Genomic DNA, 19,736 nt, shown 5'->3' with positions numbered 1-19,736 from the left:
CTCCACATGGCATTTCCCCCCATAGTTCTCTTTGCCAGACAATACTAGTGAAACTTCCCTACAGATATTGGCAATGCTCAGAGCTGAGATTGCTCAGAGTAAGACAAATGTTACAGATGCTCCACTCTACACATGCCTACAATGATTCAGAGGGACCACAGGCTGCCTATTGGAGCTGAAAAGATCTGCCCGTGGGCAGAAGGAGGGAGAAAAAAACCCTTGCTCATGGAAGCCAGGAACATCCCAGCCTGCGTAGGGATTTTTGCTGTGCAATCATGGATGCAATCAGATACTGCTTACCATAGTTTAGCCTGTTTTTATCCACTGAAGACAGTTCCTAAGATATACTGGGCCATGTGGATCGAAGCCCCTCCCCGCACAGCTAGAATACTGTTACCTCACTCTACATCGGTCTGTCCTTGAAGTCAGAAACTTCAGCTGGCAGAAGTTGCCACAAATAAATTACCATGAGGCTTGAGGCATAATATGCACATTAAACACATTGGTAGCCATTGGAGAAGTTGCAGAATAAGTGTTGAGGTTAAATTCCAGGTTTTAGTCTTTCAGAGCCCAGGACACACATCTCTATGGGACCAGTTCTCTCAGAATCTTTTGCTAAACAAAGCAAACAGGTGAGATGAACACCTGCCCCATACACAGGCATTCTCTTATGGCTTGCACTTGGGGGTCAGGAATTCCACCACATAACAGAATGTGTAAACTAAGTTGTTTAATGTGGGATTTTAATGGTGATAACAGTGCTGTCTTTTTAAATCACTGAACAATTTAGTCAGCCTAGCTAAATTATGTATGCTTACTAATCTTCTGATCCACTTTCTTTGATGAAAAGGTTTTCCACACTAAATTCATTTCTATGGTTTCTCCTCAGTGTAATTTCTTAAGGTGGGAAGTAAAATGTGAACTCCGACTGAAGATTTTTCCACATTCCAGGCATTTATATTTTTTCTCCCCGGTGTGAATTCTTTGATGAATGGTAAGGTGTCCACTTTCTCTGAAGGTTTTCCCACACTCTAGGCATTTATATGGTTTCTCCCCTGTATGAATTCTTTGATGGACAGTAAGGTGTCCACTTTGACTAAAGCTTTTTCCACACTCCAGGCATATATATGGTTTCACTCTTGTGTGAATTCTTTGATGAACAGCAAAGCTTCCAATGTTATGGAAGCTTTTCCCACACTCCAAACATTTGTATGGTTTCTCCCCTGTGTGAATTCGTTGATGGGAAGTAAGGCTTCCACTCTCACTGAAGCTTTTCCCACACTCCATACACTTGTATGGTTTCTCCCCTGTGTGAATTCTTTGATGGGCAGTAAGGTTTCCACTCTGGAAAAAGCCTTTTCCACACTCGAGGCATTTATATGGCTTATCCCCTGTGTGAATTCTTTGATGGACAGTAAACTTTCCACTCTGACTGAAGCTTCTGCCACACTCCAAGCATTTATATGGTTTCTCTCCTGTGTGAATTCTTTGATGGACAGTAAGGCTTCCACTGCAGCTGAAGCTTTTTCCACATTCTAGGCATTTATATTTCTTCTCCCCTGTGTGAATTCTTTGGTGGATGCTAAGTTTCCCACTCTGACTGTAGCTCTTCCCACACTCCAGACATTTATATGGTTTCTCCCCTGTGTGAACCCTTTGATGGACAATCAGTGCTCCACTATCTCTGAAGCTTTTTCCACAATCCTGGCATTTATATGGCTTCTCCCCTGTGTGAATTCTTTGATGGAATGTAAGGCTTACATTGTAACTGAAACTTTTCCCGCACTCTAAGCATTCATATGGTTTTTCCCCTGTGTGAATTCTTTGATGGGAAGTAAGGTTTCCACTTTTATGGAAGCTTTTTCCACACTCCAAGCATTTATATCTTTTCTCCTCTCTATGAATTTTTTTATGGGAAGTTAGGCTGCCTTTCTGTCCAAAGCTTTTTCCACACTCCAGGCATTTATACGGTTTCTCCCCTGTGTGAATTCTGTGATGGTAAGTAAGGCTTCCACTCTCACGGAAGCATTTTCCACACTCCAGGCATTTGTATGGTTTCTCCCCTGTATGAATTCTTTCATGGGAACTGAGGTGTGATCTGTGAATGAAGTTTTTTCCACACACCAGGCATTTATAAGGTCTTTGTCCTGTGTGAATTCTTTGATGAGAAGTAAGGTTTCCACTCTCACTGAAGGTTTTTCCACACTCCAGGCATTTATATGGTTTCTGCCCAGTGTGAATTCTTTGATGAGAAGTTAGGCTGCCTTTCTGTCCAAAGCTTTTCCCACACTCCATGCATCTGTATATTTTCTTTCTGTTATGAGTGTTCAAAAGCATATTGATGTCTGATTTTCCATGAACCTTTTCCTTGCTTGCAGGGCACTTCTTCGTGTTGTCTTTTTTGTATATTTTTGGAATTAGCAGAATTTCATGAGATTCACCACCATTTAAAGGACTGGAATTATTCCTCCCATTATATGAATGTTTCCTCTTTTGTTTCTTGAGGGCATCACAATATTCAAAGTTGTCATTCACATCTGAATATGTATCTTTTTTCTCCATCAGTGGATGCTCTTTTTTTCCATTTGCTGACTCCCACACACCTCCTGCTGAAACAAAGAGAAACATAATATTAACATGGTAAAAAAGGAGCTTGAAAATTAGTTAATGAACTAAACTATGTGAGAGAGGTACAACATCCCTCGATCGAGGCCTGGCATCTCCAGTTAAAGGAGTCTCAGGAGAAACAGGGCTGGGAAAAACTCTTGCCTGAAAGCCTCTGGCTCTCCAAGTGGAAAACATTGGATTAGAACAGGGAAAAATGTGATTTGGGAGAAGGAGACTGCCTATTCTCATACGGCCAGGATCTACAGGGACAACTTCAACTCTCCCAACTCTATGCTCCAAGCTCTTTTGTGGAGAAGCTCAAACTGTGAGGATAAAGAAGGCCATGGAAATCTACCAGCCCTTGGAAGGAAGCGCAGGCAACACACCGTCCCTTGACAGATATCTAAGCAGCTACCTGCCAATCCTTCGTCTTCATCAGTGCCTAGGAGAAACAGCTCTCCCGCCTTTTCCAGCCAGGATATGAGGTCAGGTTTGGGAATCAGAGGGCCTGTTCATTAGGGAGAACAAATAGCGTTATGATTCTTCTCTGTGCGTATAAATCCAGCTATTCCAACCCAGCTGTCTCTGTCCCTCCAGAGAAATATGGTTGCAGAAAACATAAGATTTTCTAAGGCAGAAAACAGGGGTGGAGTGTGGGTGACCCAGCATCATCCATCTGGCATTAGAAGTTCTGTGCAAACTCCCTGCCAAGCTGAAATGGAAAGGGAGGGGCCGTGGCTCAGTGGTAGAGCATCTGCTTGGCATGAAGAAAGTCCCAGGTTCAATCCCTGGCATCTCCAGTTAAAGGGACTAGGCAAGCAGGTGATGCGCAAGACCTCTGCCTGAGACCCTGGAGAGCCACTGCCAGTCTGAGTAGACAATACTGATTTTGATGGACCAAGGGTCTGATTCAGTATAAGGCAGCTTCATGTGTTCAAATGCCAGCTGAGAACTCAGCATAGTGGCAGAGAAGCCATCAGAGTTCCCTCCACAGCCACCTTTCAGCCTGGATAAGGCAAGGCCCAGCCTGGGGGGAGGGCCCTGCTCAGGCCGCCCCACCTTCTCCAGACCAGCATCCCCTGGCACCTCTTCTGATGCCCTCTCAGGTGGTCCAAGCACAGGACTGCCAGGCTGGGGCTTCCTCTCCACAAGAAGAGCGCAGAACCCCTCCTACATCAGATGACGGATCATGGAGGGTGGCAGAGATCAGCCATCGGGTCCAGGGCAGACTGCTTGACCATGTCTTTCCTCATAACGGACTTCCTTGCAGAAAGGATATGGCCCAGGAGAAGAAGAAGAGTTGGTTTTTATACCCCAATTTTCTCTTCCTTAAAGGGATCTCAAACTGGCTTAAGGGATCTCAAACAGTCACCTTCCCTTCCTCTCTCCACAACAGACACTTTGTGGGATTGGTGGAGCTGAAAGAGTTCGGAGAGAAGTGTAACTAACCCAAGGCCACCCAGCAGGCTTCATGTGGAGGAGTGGGGAATCAAACCCGGCTCTTCAGATTAAGAGTCTGCCACTCTTAACCACTACACCACGCTGACTGGAGAAAAAGATCCTCACCCAGAGAGGCCACATTCCCAAAGTTCTCCAGCATGACTTCCTTGTACAGAGCTCTTTGGGCTGGGTGCAGCAGGGTCCACTCCCCCTGGGTGAAATACACAGCCACCTCTTCAAAGGACACCCCACCCTGCAAGAAGAAGGAAGAAGCATTTCTTTACGTCACTGGAAAGCTGGTCCATGGGGAAGGAGCTAAAAACTAAGACAGTTCATTAGTACTGGAGGACCAGTACAAAGAATCCTGGGAGAAGAATCCTGTGGGGACATTTGGGTCCCCCCCAGTCCTCCTTGGTGGCACCTCAGGGCCACAGAGGCTGTCCGCAGTCACAGGGATAGCACAGCAGTCTTATGGGGATAACAGTTTTAGGGGATAATTCACAGTGGGTAGCCGTGTTAGTCTGTTTGCAGTAGTCAAAAAGGGCAAGAGTCCAGTAGCACCTTAAAGACTAACAAAAATATTTTCTGGTAGGGTATGAGCTTTCGTGAGCCACATTCATGGCCCATTACCAATGCTGATTTCTCCACACCCATCTCTCCCCTGGACATCACAGACTCTTCTGCATATCACACCTAATCCCATCAAGCCTGCTATTCACATTTACATACTGTTGCTCTACTTAAAGACCGATGGATTCACATTCTAGCTGTATCCGAAGAAGTGAGGTGTGGCTCACGAAAGCTCATACCCTACCAGAAAATATTTTTGTTAGTCTTTAAGGTGCTACTGGACTCTTGCAGTTTTATGGGGATCAGTCCAGAGATGCCTGTATAGTAAAAAAACACGTTTTTCTGTGGGAAATTAATGGCCCTGTTTGAGCTTCTCTGGACCTGCCATCTATGTCAGGGGTGAACATATTCCTGTCTCCCCAGAGGGCAGCCTCAACATCTTCCAGCCCCAGAACCAAGAGGAAGGAGCTAATCCCCTGATCCTTGCAACAGAGAAGGAAGCATACCTGCCCCCTGCTGCATCTGTCCCCAGTGACCCCGTGCCCTCCATACCTGAGATGATGGCATGGCAGCTCTTTTCTCTTCATCACATGGAGCAGACGGCAGAGAAGGCATCCAGGGTCTCTTTCTGCTGCTGCCTGGGAGGGTGAGAATAGAATAGACACATTTTCTCTGCTAGTCCTTTGAGTGACTCTCCAGATTGGCTTCTGGGCGCAGTTCAAAATACAGCATTTGATCTAGGAAGGCTCAGGAGTGTTAGGCTTCGTGCTTATAGGCCTCCTGCTACAGGGGCATGTCTCCCACTGGCAGCCCTTTGCTTTACCATAGAGTTTCCAGCAATTCCTAGAACTGCCCTACATCACTTTTGGGTTTCCCCCAGAAGTGATTTAGCGACACTGGTGACAGCGCAACCCCATATCCCAACCCTCCTGCTGGTTGACTGGCAACCTAGTTTGGCCTCACTTCTCTCTCCCCTCAGCCAGCCATCCTATACAGGGGCAGGGGAGCCTAGGAATGTGCAACTGGAAAAAAAAAGCAATATTTTTTGGATTCAGATTTCAGGAATGGAATAAATACCCACAATTCGGTGGAATTCGGGTCCCCCAGTACCATTCTGGGATTTGGTTTTTCTGAGATTTCAGGATTAAATCCTGTACCATTAATCCTTATGGGAGATCTTTCTCAGGGTCCTGGAGAGGCGGTTTTTCAACCACATGACACCAAAATTGCAGCTTATACTGACTGTCCCTTAAAGTCACCCCCCCAAAATTTCATGCAAATTGGAGTCCAATCCTACAAACTCCTGAACAAGGTGCCTCCATCCTACTCGCAGGCCTGCCAACTAGGAGCTAAAAACAACTATGGAAAAAGGCTCTGCCCCCAAAGAGGAGGGATGAAAGGACAAGAAGCCAACCAGACCCTGCACCTGGTTTTGCCAGCCAGGAGTTGCCTCCCCAGGGCTGGGTAAGAATTGTGCCAGCTGGGAGCCACCTTTCCCAAGCCAGCCTGGAGTCACCCTCTCGTTGCCTGGGAAATCTGTTAAAGGTTTTAAAAACTGGCCTGGGATCTTTAAAATGCCCAGATATTCCTGAATATTTACAGAAAGATACAAGACCTGAATACTCAACCAATACTATACCTGAATAACCAACTCTTCTTCTTACAATGGTCATGGGTTGGCAGAGCCCTGGGATGCCAGTGTGGTGTGGTGGTTAGGAGCGGCGGACTCTAATCTGGAGAAATGGGTATGATTCCCCACTCCTCCACATAAGCGGCAGACTCCCATCTGGTGAAATGGGTTAGTTTCCCCACGTCTACACACGAAGCCAGCTGGGTGACCTTGGGCAAATCACAGTTTCCTCTGAACTCTCATCCCCACCTACCTCACAAGGTGTCCGTTGTGGGGAGAGGAAGGGAAGGAAATTGTAAGCTGGTTCGACCACCTGAATTGAGGCTGCAGGTGGGAGATTAAAACCGTAAATGTTCCAACGACAATGGATCCTTTGTATAATGGGAAAACTCTCTGCACCTGGAAAACTAGCATCACAAGGAAAAAGCCTCTGCCCTCTCTGCCTGACCTGGCCATGATCCTTTCCTGTGGCAGGGAGATTTGAACACAAGGAAGCATCCCAATATGCCTTCCTCCACTCATGGCCTCAAGGGAAGACATCCTGAATCCATACATGGAGCAAGCAGGAGAACAGGCTTCCTCGGGAGGTGGTAAATGCTCCTTCCCTGGAGGTTTTTAAGCAGATGGCCATTGCCCTGACCTGGATGGCCCAGGCTAGCCTGATCTCATCAGATCTCAGAAGCTAAGCAGGGTCAGCCCTGGTTAGTATTTGGATGGGAGACCACCAAGGAATACCAGGGTTGCTGTGCAGAGGAAGGCACTGGCAAACAACCTCTGTTAGTCTCTTGCCATGAAAACCCCAAAAGGGGTCGCCATAAGTCGGCTGTGATTTGAAGGCACTTTACACACAGAGAGAGATGGCCATTTGTCAGCATTGCTGATTTTATGACTTTAGGCAGTTCATGAGAGGGAGAGCATCTTGGCCATCTTCTGGGCATGGAGTAGGGGTCACTGGGTGTGTTTGGGGGAAGTAGTTGTGAAATTCCTGCATTGTGCAGGAGGTTGGACTAGATGACCCTGGTGGTCCCTTCCAACTCTATGATTCTAAGGGCCTAAAGGAACACATTCCCCGTCACCACCTCATCCTTCTGCACAGATGGACAATGTCGGAGTCTCAGACTTTTACACATGCTGGATAGCGGTCACGCCTCATCGTCTGTCCAGCACTCTGACGCTGAAAAGATCCCACAGCTAAGGTGTTTTCCAAAGCTTTCACATGGCAGGTTTCCTCATAGTTGACCTGCCTAGATCGTGAGTACCCCGACTCAGACAAATGTTACAGACCCGCCACCCTATACATGCCTGCAACAATTCAGAGATGCCTCTCTTACCCTCTGCTTTGGGTCTTGCATTGCAGCCCGCCCCCCACATCTCTCCCCTCCTTTCCCTCCTCTTTGCATCTTGCATTGCAGCCCACCCCCCACATCTCCCCCCTCCCTTCCCTCTGCTTTGCATCTTGCATTGCAGCCCACCCCCACATCTCCCCCTCCTTTCCCTCTGCTTTGCATCTTGCATTGCAGCCCACCCCCCACATCTCCCCCCTCCTTTCCCACTGCTTTGGGTCTTGCATTGCAGCCCACCCCCCACATCTCCCCCCTCCTTTCCCTCTGCTTTGCATCTTGCATTGCAGCCCACCCCCCACATCTCCCCCCTCCTTTCCCACTGCTTTGGGTCTTGCATTGCAGCCCACCCCCCACATCTCCCCCCTCCCTTCCCTCTGCTTTGCATCTTGCATTGCAGCCCACCCCCCACATCTCCCCCCTCCTTTCCCACTGCTTTGGGTCTTGCATTGCAGCCCACCCCCCACATCTCCCCCCTCCTTTCCCTCTGCTTTGCATCTTGCATTGCAGCCCACCCCCCACATCTCCCCCCTCCTTTCCCACTGCTTTGGGTCTTGCATTGCAGCCCACTCCCCACATCTCCCCCTCCTTTCCCTCTGCTTTGCATCTTGCATTGCAGCCCACCCCCCTTCCCTCTGCTTTGCATCTTGCATTGCAGCCCACCCCCCACATCTCCCCCCTCCTTTCCCTCTGCTTTGCATCTTGCATTGCAGCCCACCCCCCACATCCCCCCCTCCTTTCTCTCTGCATTGGGTCTTGCATCACCACCTGCACCCCATATTGCTCCCTCCAAAGCCCCTCGGGAACTCACCAAATTCCTTCCAACCAATAAAGAAACCTCCAATCAACTCAAATACGCTTCTGCAAAGGTGGGAGGAAGCCGGAAATGGTTTTATCGCCCACCCGCCCCTTCTCTCCCCCCCTCATATGTGCCTCTCTAGGACTGCAGACTCTTTCACTTTAACCCCTTAGAAAGCATTTCACCCAGATGGGAGGCTTGGATGAGATATTGTGAATATGAATTAGGGCTGGGGGAATTGGAAGAGTACTTTTTAATCTGATCTAGATGACACTATTAATATAAAGAAGTGTAATTGATTATATTAACAGACTATTGTAATTGAAATTTAATTGAGATATAAGAATAATTAAGATCAGATCATATCACGATGGGATAGAACACTTTATTAAGAGGCGGACGGAGGTGAAGGGGAAGTCAGAACATTTTCCTTTATTTTTTATTTTATTGAGTGCTTAAATAATTACAACTATACTAGTTATGATTTAGATTTTCAGATAACTTTCATTGTTGTTTGTTAACATGGAAAATTTGTATTATAAAAACCAATAAAAAAAATTTTTTTTTAAAAAAAGAAAGCATTTCACCCAGTCCAAGGGACCCGGGAGAGAGAAAGCCAAGGGAGCCTCCGAGGAAAAGACCGGAGAGAAAAAGCGCGTAACATCAAATAAAACAGGGCATCCCACATCAAAGGAAGCGGCCCGCTTTGAAAGGATCTGTGCAAAAGTATAAATATGTAGACAACCAAAGTGTTTGTTTGTTTGTTTGTTTACTTTGGAGAGAGGCGGTGTATCAAGGGAATCTGCAACCCATCTTTCTGTTTGTGGCAGACACAATTAGTCAGAAAATAAAGCTGGGAGTCTCAACCTTGGCCGCCTGCTTCAGGATGATGGCAGGAGTTGAAGTGCCAAAAACAAAGGGAATCGGAACATCTTGGTCCAGATAAGCTCCACAACATCCCTGCAGGGCCGGATGTACATTTTGTGAGGGGGGGGGGGCGGCAAGAGGACAAAATGACACCCCCTTATATTATATACTTTTTTTCCTCTTTATATATACATATATAACCAACATTTATAATATACATATATAATCAACATCTCCTTTAAACGAGTGCATAACTTGTGTTGACTTTTATGAACTGTTAATGAATAATTACATTTTTACATTATCTGATCCATCTATTAAACCCGGGACCTTAGAATCCTAGAGTTGGAAGGGACCACCAGGGCCATCAAGTCCAACCCCCTGCACAATGCAGGAAATTCACAACTACCTCCCCCCCACACCCCTAGTGACCAGAAGATGGCCAAGATGCCCTCCCTCTCATCATCTTCTGCATGTAATGTGGATGTTCTACCACAAAGCCACCGTCCCCACCCCTGGTGTGATTCATCAGGTCTCTAACATGACCTTAGAGAGCTGGTATGAGATATATAGTCCCCAAGAGCTGCAAATCAGGAAGTCCTCGGGAGGTGGTAAGCTCTCCTTCCCTGGAGGCTTTTAAGAAGAGGTTAGATGGCCATCTGTCAGCAATGCTGATTCTATTACCTTAAGCAGATGATGAGAGGGAGGGCATCTTGGCCATCTTCTGGGCATGGAGTAGGGGTCACTGGGGGGGAGGGCGGAGGTAGTTTGGAATGTCCTGCATTGTGCAGGGGGTTGGACTAGATGACCCTGGTGGTCCCTTCCAACTCTATGATTATCTGGTGATAAACTCTGCTCAGCCCCCTTTGCTGGGTCACCTTAGGCAGAAGCAGCCATTATGTCAATTTTAGCCACTATTAGCAACTAAGAGACAACAGGACCAGCCTTTCCCCAAAGAGCTCTTGTAAGCATTACTGACATAATGTGTTCAGAGCACTCAAAAACATACTACATAACTGCTGCTTACTGTACAAAGACGTTTCAGTAACTGTTAATGTGATTCTAAACTTGTTTCCTGTTAAAGCCACAAGCAAACCAAATTTCATTTTAAAGCTGAGCCCTTATGTGTGTGTTAAGTGCCGTCAAGTCGCTTCCGACTCATGCCGACCCTATGAATGAAAGTCCTCCAAAATGTCCTATCTTTGACAGCCTTGCTCAGATCTTGCAAATTGAAGGCTGTGGCTTCCTTTATTGAGTCAATCCATCTCGTTTGGTCTTCCTCTTTTCCTGCTGCCCTCAACTTTTCCTTGTCTTACTCTGAGCAATCTCAGCTCTGAGCATTGCCAATATCTGTAGGGAAGTTTCACTAGTGTCTGGCAAAGGGAACTATGGGGGGAAATGCCATGTGGAGACTCTGTCACTGCTACGCTGATAGGGCAGCCGAACCACACTGTCCCTGGGTGGAAAGCACCTCACCTGTAGGGTCTTTTCCGTATCAGAATGCTGAACAGAAGATGAGATGTAGCCCCGTTCTGGCATGTGTATAAATCTGAGACCTGAGGTGGTGAAGCAAATGCTTCAGTGAAAGTGGAAGCCCTACTTCCCATATGTTGTCACAAGTCAGCTGTGACCTGATGGCATTTTCCACAGCCACATATAACATGTCTTATGCTGATTTAATATATATTTTCTGGTCCTGCTGTAAAATTCAACCCTTTGGGCAATATGGGATTCAATTAATTAATCAAATATTAGGTTGCAATATCCCTCTAGAACCTAAAGTGATTTTGTTGAATTTGTTCAGAAAACTTATATCCTCCTCAGACATGGAACTGGCCTTAAGTTTGGTTAGTGCAGAAAATGTGTGTGTGTGTATTTGTGTGTGTGTGTGTTAAGTGCCATCAAGTCACTTCCGACTTATGGCGACCCTATGAATGAAAGTCCTCCAAAATGTCCTGTCTTTGACAGCCTTGCTCAGATCTTACAAATTGAAGGCTGTGGCTTCCTTTATTGAGTCAATCCATCTCTTGTTGGGTCTTCCTCTTTTCCTGCTGCCCTCAACCTTTCCTAGCCTGACTGTCTTTTCCAGTGACTCTTCCCGTCTCATGACGTGAATAAAATACGACAGCCTCAGTTTAATCATTTTAGCTTCTAGGGTCAGTTCAGGCTTGATTTGATCTAGAACCCACTGATTGGTTTTTTTGGCAGTCCACGGAATCCGTAACACTCTCCTCCAACACCACATTTCAAAGGGATCTATTTTCTTCCTATCAGCTTTCTTCACTGTCCAGCTTTCACACCCATACATAGTAATGGGGAATACTATGGCAAGAAGTAATCTAGTCTTGGTGGCCAGTGACACATCCTTACACTTCAAAATCTTTTCTAGCTCCTTCATGGCTGCCCTTCCCAGTCTCAATCTCCTTCTGATTTCTTGGCTGCAGTCTCCCTTTCGGTTGATGGTGGAGCCAAGGAATAGAAAGTCTTGAACAATTTCAATTTCCTCATTGTCAACCTTAAAGTTGTGTAATTCTCCTGTAGTCATTACTTTTGTTTTCTTGATGTTCAGCTGTAGTCCTGCTTTGGCCCTTAGGGACTCCACTCAGGGTTTTTTTTTGGGGGGGGGGAATCTTGTAGTGTACTGAAAGAAGATGATTCAAATGAATTATTATTTCGAAACCAATACTTCCCAGCCCCACTAGAAACCAAACTGGTTCAGTTGTGCAGGCAATGTTAGAGGCAATATTAGAGGAGGAAATGTATACACTTCACCAACACACGAACACGTGCATCCTTTCCTTTTCTCTCTGCTGTTCACCTTGTGGCAACTGTCTCTCCATGTCCATACACTGAAGGATGATTCTAGAGAGGGAAACAAGGACTTTTCTGAGGGGAAAAAAGAAACAAGTTCCTAGCGCTTTTCTCCCCAATGTACCTACAGAGTGAATCTTGGATGAATTAGGCTTCTTTTCTCTACCACTTGTATACTCCTTTGTTAGACTGAGACTCAGTTCTGCTAGAATCATAAGCAATCCTTAGTGGTTCTTCTGTGGTAAGATTTCATCGGCAATTTCTGTGCCTATTTTGCTTTCTTGGCTCATAAGGCAGATGTTGATCAACTTTACATATGTTGAGTATTAGGGTGGCCAGCCCCGGGATGAGAAATACCTGGAGATTTTGGAGGTGGAGCCTGAGGAGGTGAGGTTTGGGGAGGGGAAAGACTTCGAAGGTATATACAGGTAGAGTATCCCTTGTCAGGACATCCCATATCCAGACTGATCCAAAAAACGGACCCTTTGAGCCAGCATGCAGGCAGATCCGTGCTGCCTGCTTTCAATGTTTCCTCTCACCTAAAAAATAATAATAGTGTACACTGCATCATAGGTGGAGACTGAAAGCCTGCCATTGTTTGTTTGTTGTTGCTCTTGTTTAACAGCTGTTTCAGGTATTCTGGTGAGATAGTTACACCTTTGCTTTCTGATGGTTCAGTGTACACACAATGATTTAAAATATGTTTTAAAATGACGTTCAGGCTGTCCCATGTCACTAGCCCTCCACGGTGCACGAGGATCCCCCCCCCTCAACTTACCTGAAAACGTAGCAAGAGGGAAGGAGGGCGGCCCATCTAGGGTTGCCAACCTCCGGGACAATAATTAAATACCAAAAGAATAACACTAAGGCATTTTTATTCCTTTATTTTCTACTCAAGGCTGTATGAGGTGAGAGAGAGAGAGAGAGAGCATTGTTTTAACTGTATGTAAACATTTTGTATTGTGTATGGTGTTAGCTTCGCTGAGCCCAATCCTGCCAAGGAAAGACAGGGTATAAATAAAATTAATATTCTATGCTATTCTAAACTAGTGAACGGCTGCTTATATAAGAAAGGCCCTGCTGGATCAGACCAAGGCCCATCAAGTCCAGCAGTCTGTTCACACAGTGGCCAACCAGGTGCCTCTAGAGGCCCAATATTGCTGCATCCTTTGATATGGAATAGTGTAATTATTTGATGTGAAGGGATTTTCCTCTCCTGCCTTTTCCTCTTACTTTCTCATTAGAACGTAAGAAAAGCCATGCTGGATCAGACCAAGGCCCATCAAGTCCAGCAGTCTGTCCACACAGGGGCCAACCAGGTGCCTCTAGGAAGCCACCAACAAGACTGCAGCAGCACCATCCTGCCCGTGCTCCATACTGCCTATTAAGTGAAAGAGCCATTGAATCAGGAGACACTGGCTGCTACTATTGGGGCAGGGGTGGCACATAACCTGGGCCAAGATGTTGCAATTTAATTCCTTTTTGGTGCTGTAACTCCTGTCATCCTCCTGAACCTGGTGGCCATAGCTTTACTTTAGGACTGCCTGCTAACCCATTAGCTCCTTGAGCTAATGAGTCATTCTGCGTGCTGCCAAAAGAGAAGCAATACCGGATGAAGCAGCAATCATTCCTTTCCCCCAAGATCTTGCCAAAACTAGATTTATAATTTTATGTCATACCCTGCCTTTCTCCCCAATGGAGATGCAAAATTAATTTCTACTTAAAGCAGCACCTCATCACCCTGTCTTCACACACTTTTGGAAAAGGCTGACCACTATAATCTCCAGTTACGGGGCACTGCACGCAACCAATTTCCATTGCACTCTGCTATCCCTTTGCAGGTGCCAATGAAAGGGAACACTGAAGCCAGAGCCGAGGACAGGCTTCTACTAAATGTGGAAAGCAGGGGTTACGCAAGAGTTCATTGGTGTTTCCGTATCCACATTTATCACAGGAACAGGCCGTTCTGGTGTGGTTCAGAGATCTACAAAACCTCCATTCTATAAAAACAAATATTGGTATTAGCTTAATAGTTTCAGAGGCTACTGAATTATTATTAGAGATTTGTTTGGCTGTGTAGATTTTTTAAAATGTTGCTTTGGCAGCAGCTGCTACCACGGCACAACCATCTACACTGTGTTGCTGAAGTTAAGCTATGGCAATCGTTTTGTGGCTGACTCAGCCTCCTGCAGCAGCCATTTTAATGCTACGCCCACCATGCCGTGTCAGAACTCTACATGTGCCCGCAACCTCAAAAAGGTTAGGTACCCCTCCTACAAAGCATCACATCTGCATTTTGTTGGGAAATGAGTGTGGGCTACATCCTTGTCTCCGAAGGAGGTAACTTTATTACGCTTCAATGATTGTCTACATTAATTTGTCACTTTCAACTCCAGGTAACATGTCATCACACACAACAAATACGACCATGGTACGAGAGGGAATATTATACAGGACAATACTCAAGGGAACTCTCAAATGCAAATTCGGTTGAAAGAAAATTAAAAGATAAAAGTAGTCCCCTGTGCAAGCACCAGGTGATTATTGACCCATGGGGTGACATTATATCATGATGTTTCCTAGACTATGTATGGTTTGCTATTGCCTTCCCCAGTTGTCTACACTTTACCCCCAGTAAGCTGGGTACTCGTTTTACCGAACTCAGAAGAAGGCTGAGTTAACCTTGAACAGGCTTCCTGAAATCGACTTCCGTTGGGATCGAACTCAAATCGTGAGCAGAACTTTGACTGCAGTAGCACTCTGAGCCACGGGGCTCTTTGTGAAAGAAAATTACAGCATTAAAATCAAAAGCATTAATTTCATATTTTGTACCTTGCTGGGGGTAAAGAGAAGATGACTGGGGAAGGCACTGGCAAACCACCCCGCAAAGTCTGCCTTGGAAACATCGGGATGTGACGTCACCCCGTGGGTCAGGAATGACCCGGTGCTTGCACAGGGGACCTTTACCTTTTTTACCTGGAATTGCAATTGAAACAGGTATCGCCTAATAAAATGTAATGAGGCAGTAACAGTATATCTAGCATAACAAGGACTATACAGCACAATAAATGCAACACAGCATTATACACACTTTCACCTTCTGTCTGTGATCTGTTATGTACTGTGCTCATTCAGGAGGTTTAACTCTGTCAGTCTTGATTTGCAAGACGTGGTGGAAAGTGCCATCAAGAAGTCAACTTATGGTGACCTGGTAGGGTTTTCAAAGCAAGATGTCCAAAGATGGTTTGCCATTGCCTACCTCTATGTAGTGACTCCGGACTCCCTTGGTAGTCTGCTATCCAGGTACTAACCAGGTCTGACCCCGCTTAACGTCTGAGACCTGATGAGATTGGGCCAGCCTAGTCTGTCGGGATCAGGGCAATTTGCAAGTCAGCATACAGTAATTGTTTTTCGTTCTTCCACTGGAACTGCAGAATGCATGTGGGTATCAATGTGTTGCAACTGCTGTCTTAAGGGCCTCCACAATTTCAAACAGAGTTGCACGGCACATATGAAAAATGTACATACTGTTCATCCTTCCAACAGATCATAATGAAGTTTTGACACCAGAAGTTGCTGTGTGTAGGTGCACCCACCAGTGACAAGGGACTGCCCGTGATTGGCCCATGTGGCCTCACGGATGAGCTCCTACAATCTGCTGAGGACACTCTGCTTGGAACATACAGCTTGGATCTCTGGTCAGAACGATGAAAGCCGCACAAAATCATATTATAAAAATCAAGCGCACTGCTGATGGTGGCATGTCCTGCACTGTGTGAAACATACTGGAAAACGTCCGCCTAGCTTCAACCCCCAAAGAAATATTTAGCCACTGTGAAATCTATGCCTGGGTTAAAGACACTCTTGGCAACAGGTCACGTACTGGCCAGTTGGCGCTCACAATTCACAGGCTATGTGGCTAAACAGCAGTCAACTGGATACAGTCAAAGGCACTGAGTCAAGTGACATGAAAGAAGTAGGTTGATCAGCAAAAGCAAACCTGCTGCAAACCTCTAATACATTAGTCTCAGTGGAGGGGGGGAAACTTTGGTTAGCAACATACTGAATCACCCATCAGTGCTTAATTACTGGTTTTTATATGAAAACCTGACAACTGCAAACTTTCAAACACCGTATCACCGTAGTAGTATATTGCATTTCACAAAAGTTGGAACCGTTAAAAAAAAGGGCAGTGCCAGAAGAAATGGCAGTTTGAAACAAGAACAGTGCTTCAATTGATGTTCATAAATGGATGTAAATGCTGTTCATAACCGTCATCCCCAAACCAGTCTACACAGAGTCGGGGTAGCAACAGACAGAAACGAGGGTTAGTGAAAATCTGAAAGTACCCTTAGTTTCCTATGGAATGCTGGAAGAGCAGAATAAATTGAGCCAATTAACTTTCAATTTCATCTCTCCCATATCCAGGGAAATCAATTAGTTTGGTGTACCAAGGCTCTTGAAGAAGATGATAATAAAGTTTTTTGATTCTGGACCTACTCCTGATTGCAAGATTTCTTGGCCTAGCCTGGTATATTCCACAACATCAACTTTAAAGTTTCTTTGCTATGGACTTAAATCTCCTGGAATGGAAATTATCCTTTTTATGTATGTATTTATGTATATTGTACTGTATGTGTAATTTACCTTGGTTTCATTGTTTGAATGGAGTGTGTTTCGTTTTAATTAGGGTTGCCAGTCTCCAGGTGGTGGCTGGAAATCTCCCAGAACTACAACTGGTCTCAGGATTACAGAGATCAGTTCCCCTGGGGGAAATGGCTGCTTTAGAAGGTGATCTCTATAGCACTGTACCCTACTGAGGTCCCTCCCCTCCAGAGACCTCGCCATCACCAGGCTCCATCCACAAAATTTCCAGGAATTTCCCAACCCAGAGTGGGCCACGCTAGTTTTAACTGTTGTAAAGAATGTATTATGTGTGTTTTTAATGTGTTAGCCACCTTGGCAGCCCTGATGAAAGCAGAAAAGCAGGCTACAAATTCTGTAAATAAAATAAAGAAGGGGAGATACATGTTAATGAATCGGGCTTAATTAATGACTCCATATTATGATGGGTGTTTTCAATATGTTTTAACCCAAGGGGAAGGGGAAGGAAGGAATGGTAAGTATAAACAGTAATATAAAATGAATATAAAATGGAGGTGCCGATACATTTAAAAACAGGCCCATATTAACTGAGGATGTCTATTGGTATTCTTTTAATCTCATTGCTTTCTAAATTTCCAGTCCAATATGCTTTGATGCAAAAATTTTGCACACTCCCTGCACTCCTATACGTGAGTTCTTTGATGGGAAGTAAGGTTTCCACTTTGATTGAAGCTTTTTCCACACTCCAGGCACGTATAAGGTTTCTCCCCTGTGTGAATTCTTTGATGGCAAATTAACTTATCCTTCCGCCCAAAGATTTTTCCACACTCCAGGCATTTATATTCTTTCTCTCCTGTGTGAATTCTTCTATGGGAAGTAAGGTGTGAACTCTGATTGAAGCTCTTCCCACACTCCAGGCATTTATAGGGTTTCTCCCCTGTGTGAATTCTTTTGTGGGCAGTAAGGTGTCCACTGTAACTGAAGCTCTTTCCACACTCCAGGCATTTATATTTTCTCTCCCCTGTGTGAATTCTTTGATGGGAAGTAAGGCTTCCACTCTGAACAAAGCTTTTTCCACACTCCAAACATTCATATGGTTTCTCCTTTGTGTGAACTTTTTCATGGGAAGTAAGGTGTGAACTCTGACTGAAACTTTTTCCACACTCCAGGCATTTATATGGTTTCTCCCCTGTGTGAATTCTTTGATGGGAAGTAAGACTTCCACTCTGACTAAATCTTTTTCCACACACCAGGCATTTATATGGTTTCTCTCCTGTGTGAATTATTTGGTGGGAATTAAGATATGAACTACGACTGAAGCTTTTCCCACACTCCAGGCATTTATATTTTTTCTCCCCTGTGTGAATTCTTTGATGGGTAGTAAGATTTCCACTCTGATTGAAGCTTTTCCCACACTCCAGGCATTTATATTTTTTCTCCCCTGTGTGAATTCTTCGATGGAAATTTAACTTAGCCTCCTGCCCAAAGCCTTTTCCACACTCCAGGCATTTATATATTTTCTTTATGTTATGGGAGTTCCAGTGGTCATTAATGTCTGATTTTTCAGCCGAAATTTCCTCATATGCCGGGTACTCATTCCTGGTGTCTTGTGGAATTGATGGAATTTCATGAGAATCACCATCCTTTAGAGGACCAGAATTACTGCTCCCATTATATGGATGCTTTGTCTCCTCCTTCCTCAGCACGTTGCAATATTCAAAGCTCTCTTTCTCATCTGGATATATATATTCTTTCTTTGTCCCTGGATGCTCTTGCTTTTCATTCACTGCTTCCCACATACACCCTGCTGAAAGAAAAAAAATCCAACATGAACACTGTGAAAAAAAGTGATGCTTGAAAATTAGGGAATGAACTAAGTGAACTGCTTTTGACAATGCAAGAATAGAAAAGCTTGGTGTCTGTACATAGTTAAAAAGCTTGGTGGAGAACCTAGTTCTGTGACACATTAGATTTTATTGACTGATTAGGAGTTAATATCACTGACAGGGAAACAGCTTTCACTATGCCCATTACTAATAGAAAAATCCTGCTCTGATGTGAACTGCAAGCCAGAAGAGATTTCACAAGGTCAAGGAAAATATCAGTGAGTCTCTACCCAGGGACAGAGCAACTGATTGACCTGGGAAGTTTGACAATTTAGCCCACATTCTCTCTCTTCCTTTCAAAGAATATTAAGGGGCAACATCTCCTGAAGAGTTCAGCCCAACACCTCTAACATGAGAAATAAAACTTGCATTTCCATCTTGAAGAAACGAAGAATGGTGGGGAAAACTGTCAAGTTTACATTAAAAAACAACTCAAACTTCAGCTGAGCTGAGTTGAAGAGACACACTCAGTGAACAGGTGGGCTGTTCCTCCTTGCTGGCCCCATGAAAAGAAAACCAAATACATCCAAAGGGTACACATATCGGTCCAGCAAGGTTGCTTTACCAAGACCATGCTCTCAAATATTACGCTGCTTCCTGATTGTTCATAGAAGAGCCCCTGACCACAGAGAGGATCCTTTCTCCTGTTCAGTTCCACCCACAGCAGAAAGAGGGGCAGTCCTAAACCTTCCATCCCCATTGAAAGGAGAAGCCCTCCTGCTCCCCTTGAAGGCTGTCTGGAGTTGCTTTACATCATGTCTCTTAAAATTGGTTTCAGACTGCTGTAATCCTAGTCTGACTCCCTTGCTTATTAGATGGCTCATCCTATTCATTGCATTGACTTAATACTGTGTAATCCGCCTGGAGTTTCAGTGACAAAGGCAGACTAAAAATAACATAAATAAATATATGTATAAATAAATAAAACACACGATTTGCATGCGCAATGTTCCAGGGTCAGTCCCTGGCATCTCCAGTTTAAAGAATCTCAGAAGAACCCTGCTGGATCAGACTAAAGTGGCCAACCAGTACCCATGATAGGCCTCTCACCCCACCAGAGGTCTCCTATGGACCTAGGCACCTACCTGTCGATCCCTCCACTTCATCAGCACCATGGACAACGCCTTCCTCTTCTTTCAACCACGATGGGAGCTCAGGTTTGGCAATCAGAAGTTCTTCTT

At 45.1% G+C, this 19,736-nt stretch overlaps 2 protein-coding genes across 2 annotated transcripts; both read right to left on the bottom strand.

Annotated features, from left to right (window-relative positions):
• Positions 1-969: 969 nt before the first annotated feature.
• LOC130481806 (zinc finger protein 665-like) lies at positions 970-2,295 on the bottom strand (the record flags this gene model as incomplete). The annotated part of the gene is made up of 3 exons (XM_056854624.1): positions 2,150-2,295; positions 1,199-1,978; positions 970-1,138 (listed from the first exon to the last, which is right to left on the bottom strand). Coding segments are annotated over exons 1-3 (1,095 nt in total), but the record flags the coding sequence as incomplete, so codon positions are not given.
• Positions 2,296-17,349: 15,054 nt separating this feature from the next.
• Positions 17,350-18,468, bottom strand: LOC130481703 (zinc finger protein 239-like). The gene has a single exon (XM_056854509.1). It carries the CDS (start codon positions 18,466-18,468, stop codon positions 17,353-17,355), a length of 1,116 nt encoding a protein of 371 aa, XP_056710487.1. The 3' UTR covers positions 17,350-17,352.
• Positions 18,469-19,736: the final 1,268 nt, after the last annotated feature.

Source organism: Euleptes europaea, chromosome 1, assembly GCF_029931775.1.
Source record: "Euleptes europaea isolate rEulEur1 chromosome 1, rEulEur1.hap1, whole genome shotgun sequence".
NCBI classification, from domain to species: Eukaryota; Metazoa; Chordata; class Lepidosauria; order Squamata; family Sphaerodactylidae; genus Euleptes; species Euleptes europaea.
Note: the sequence above shows the minus strand (reverse complement) of the source record. Positions and strands in the feature narration are given on the sequence as shown.

Excerpts from the sequence above, each read along its gene's own strand:
- LOC130481703 (XM_056854509.1), bottom strand. The coding sequence starts at position 18,468 with ATGTGGGAAGCAGTGAATGAAAAGCAAGAGCATCCAGGGACAAAGAAA.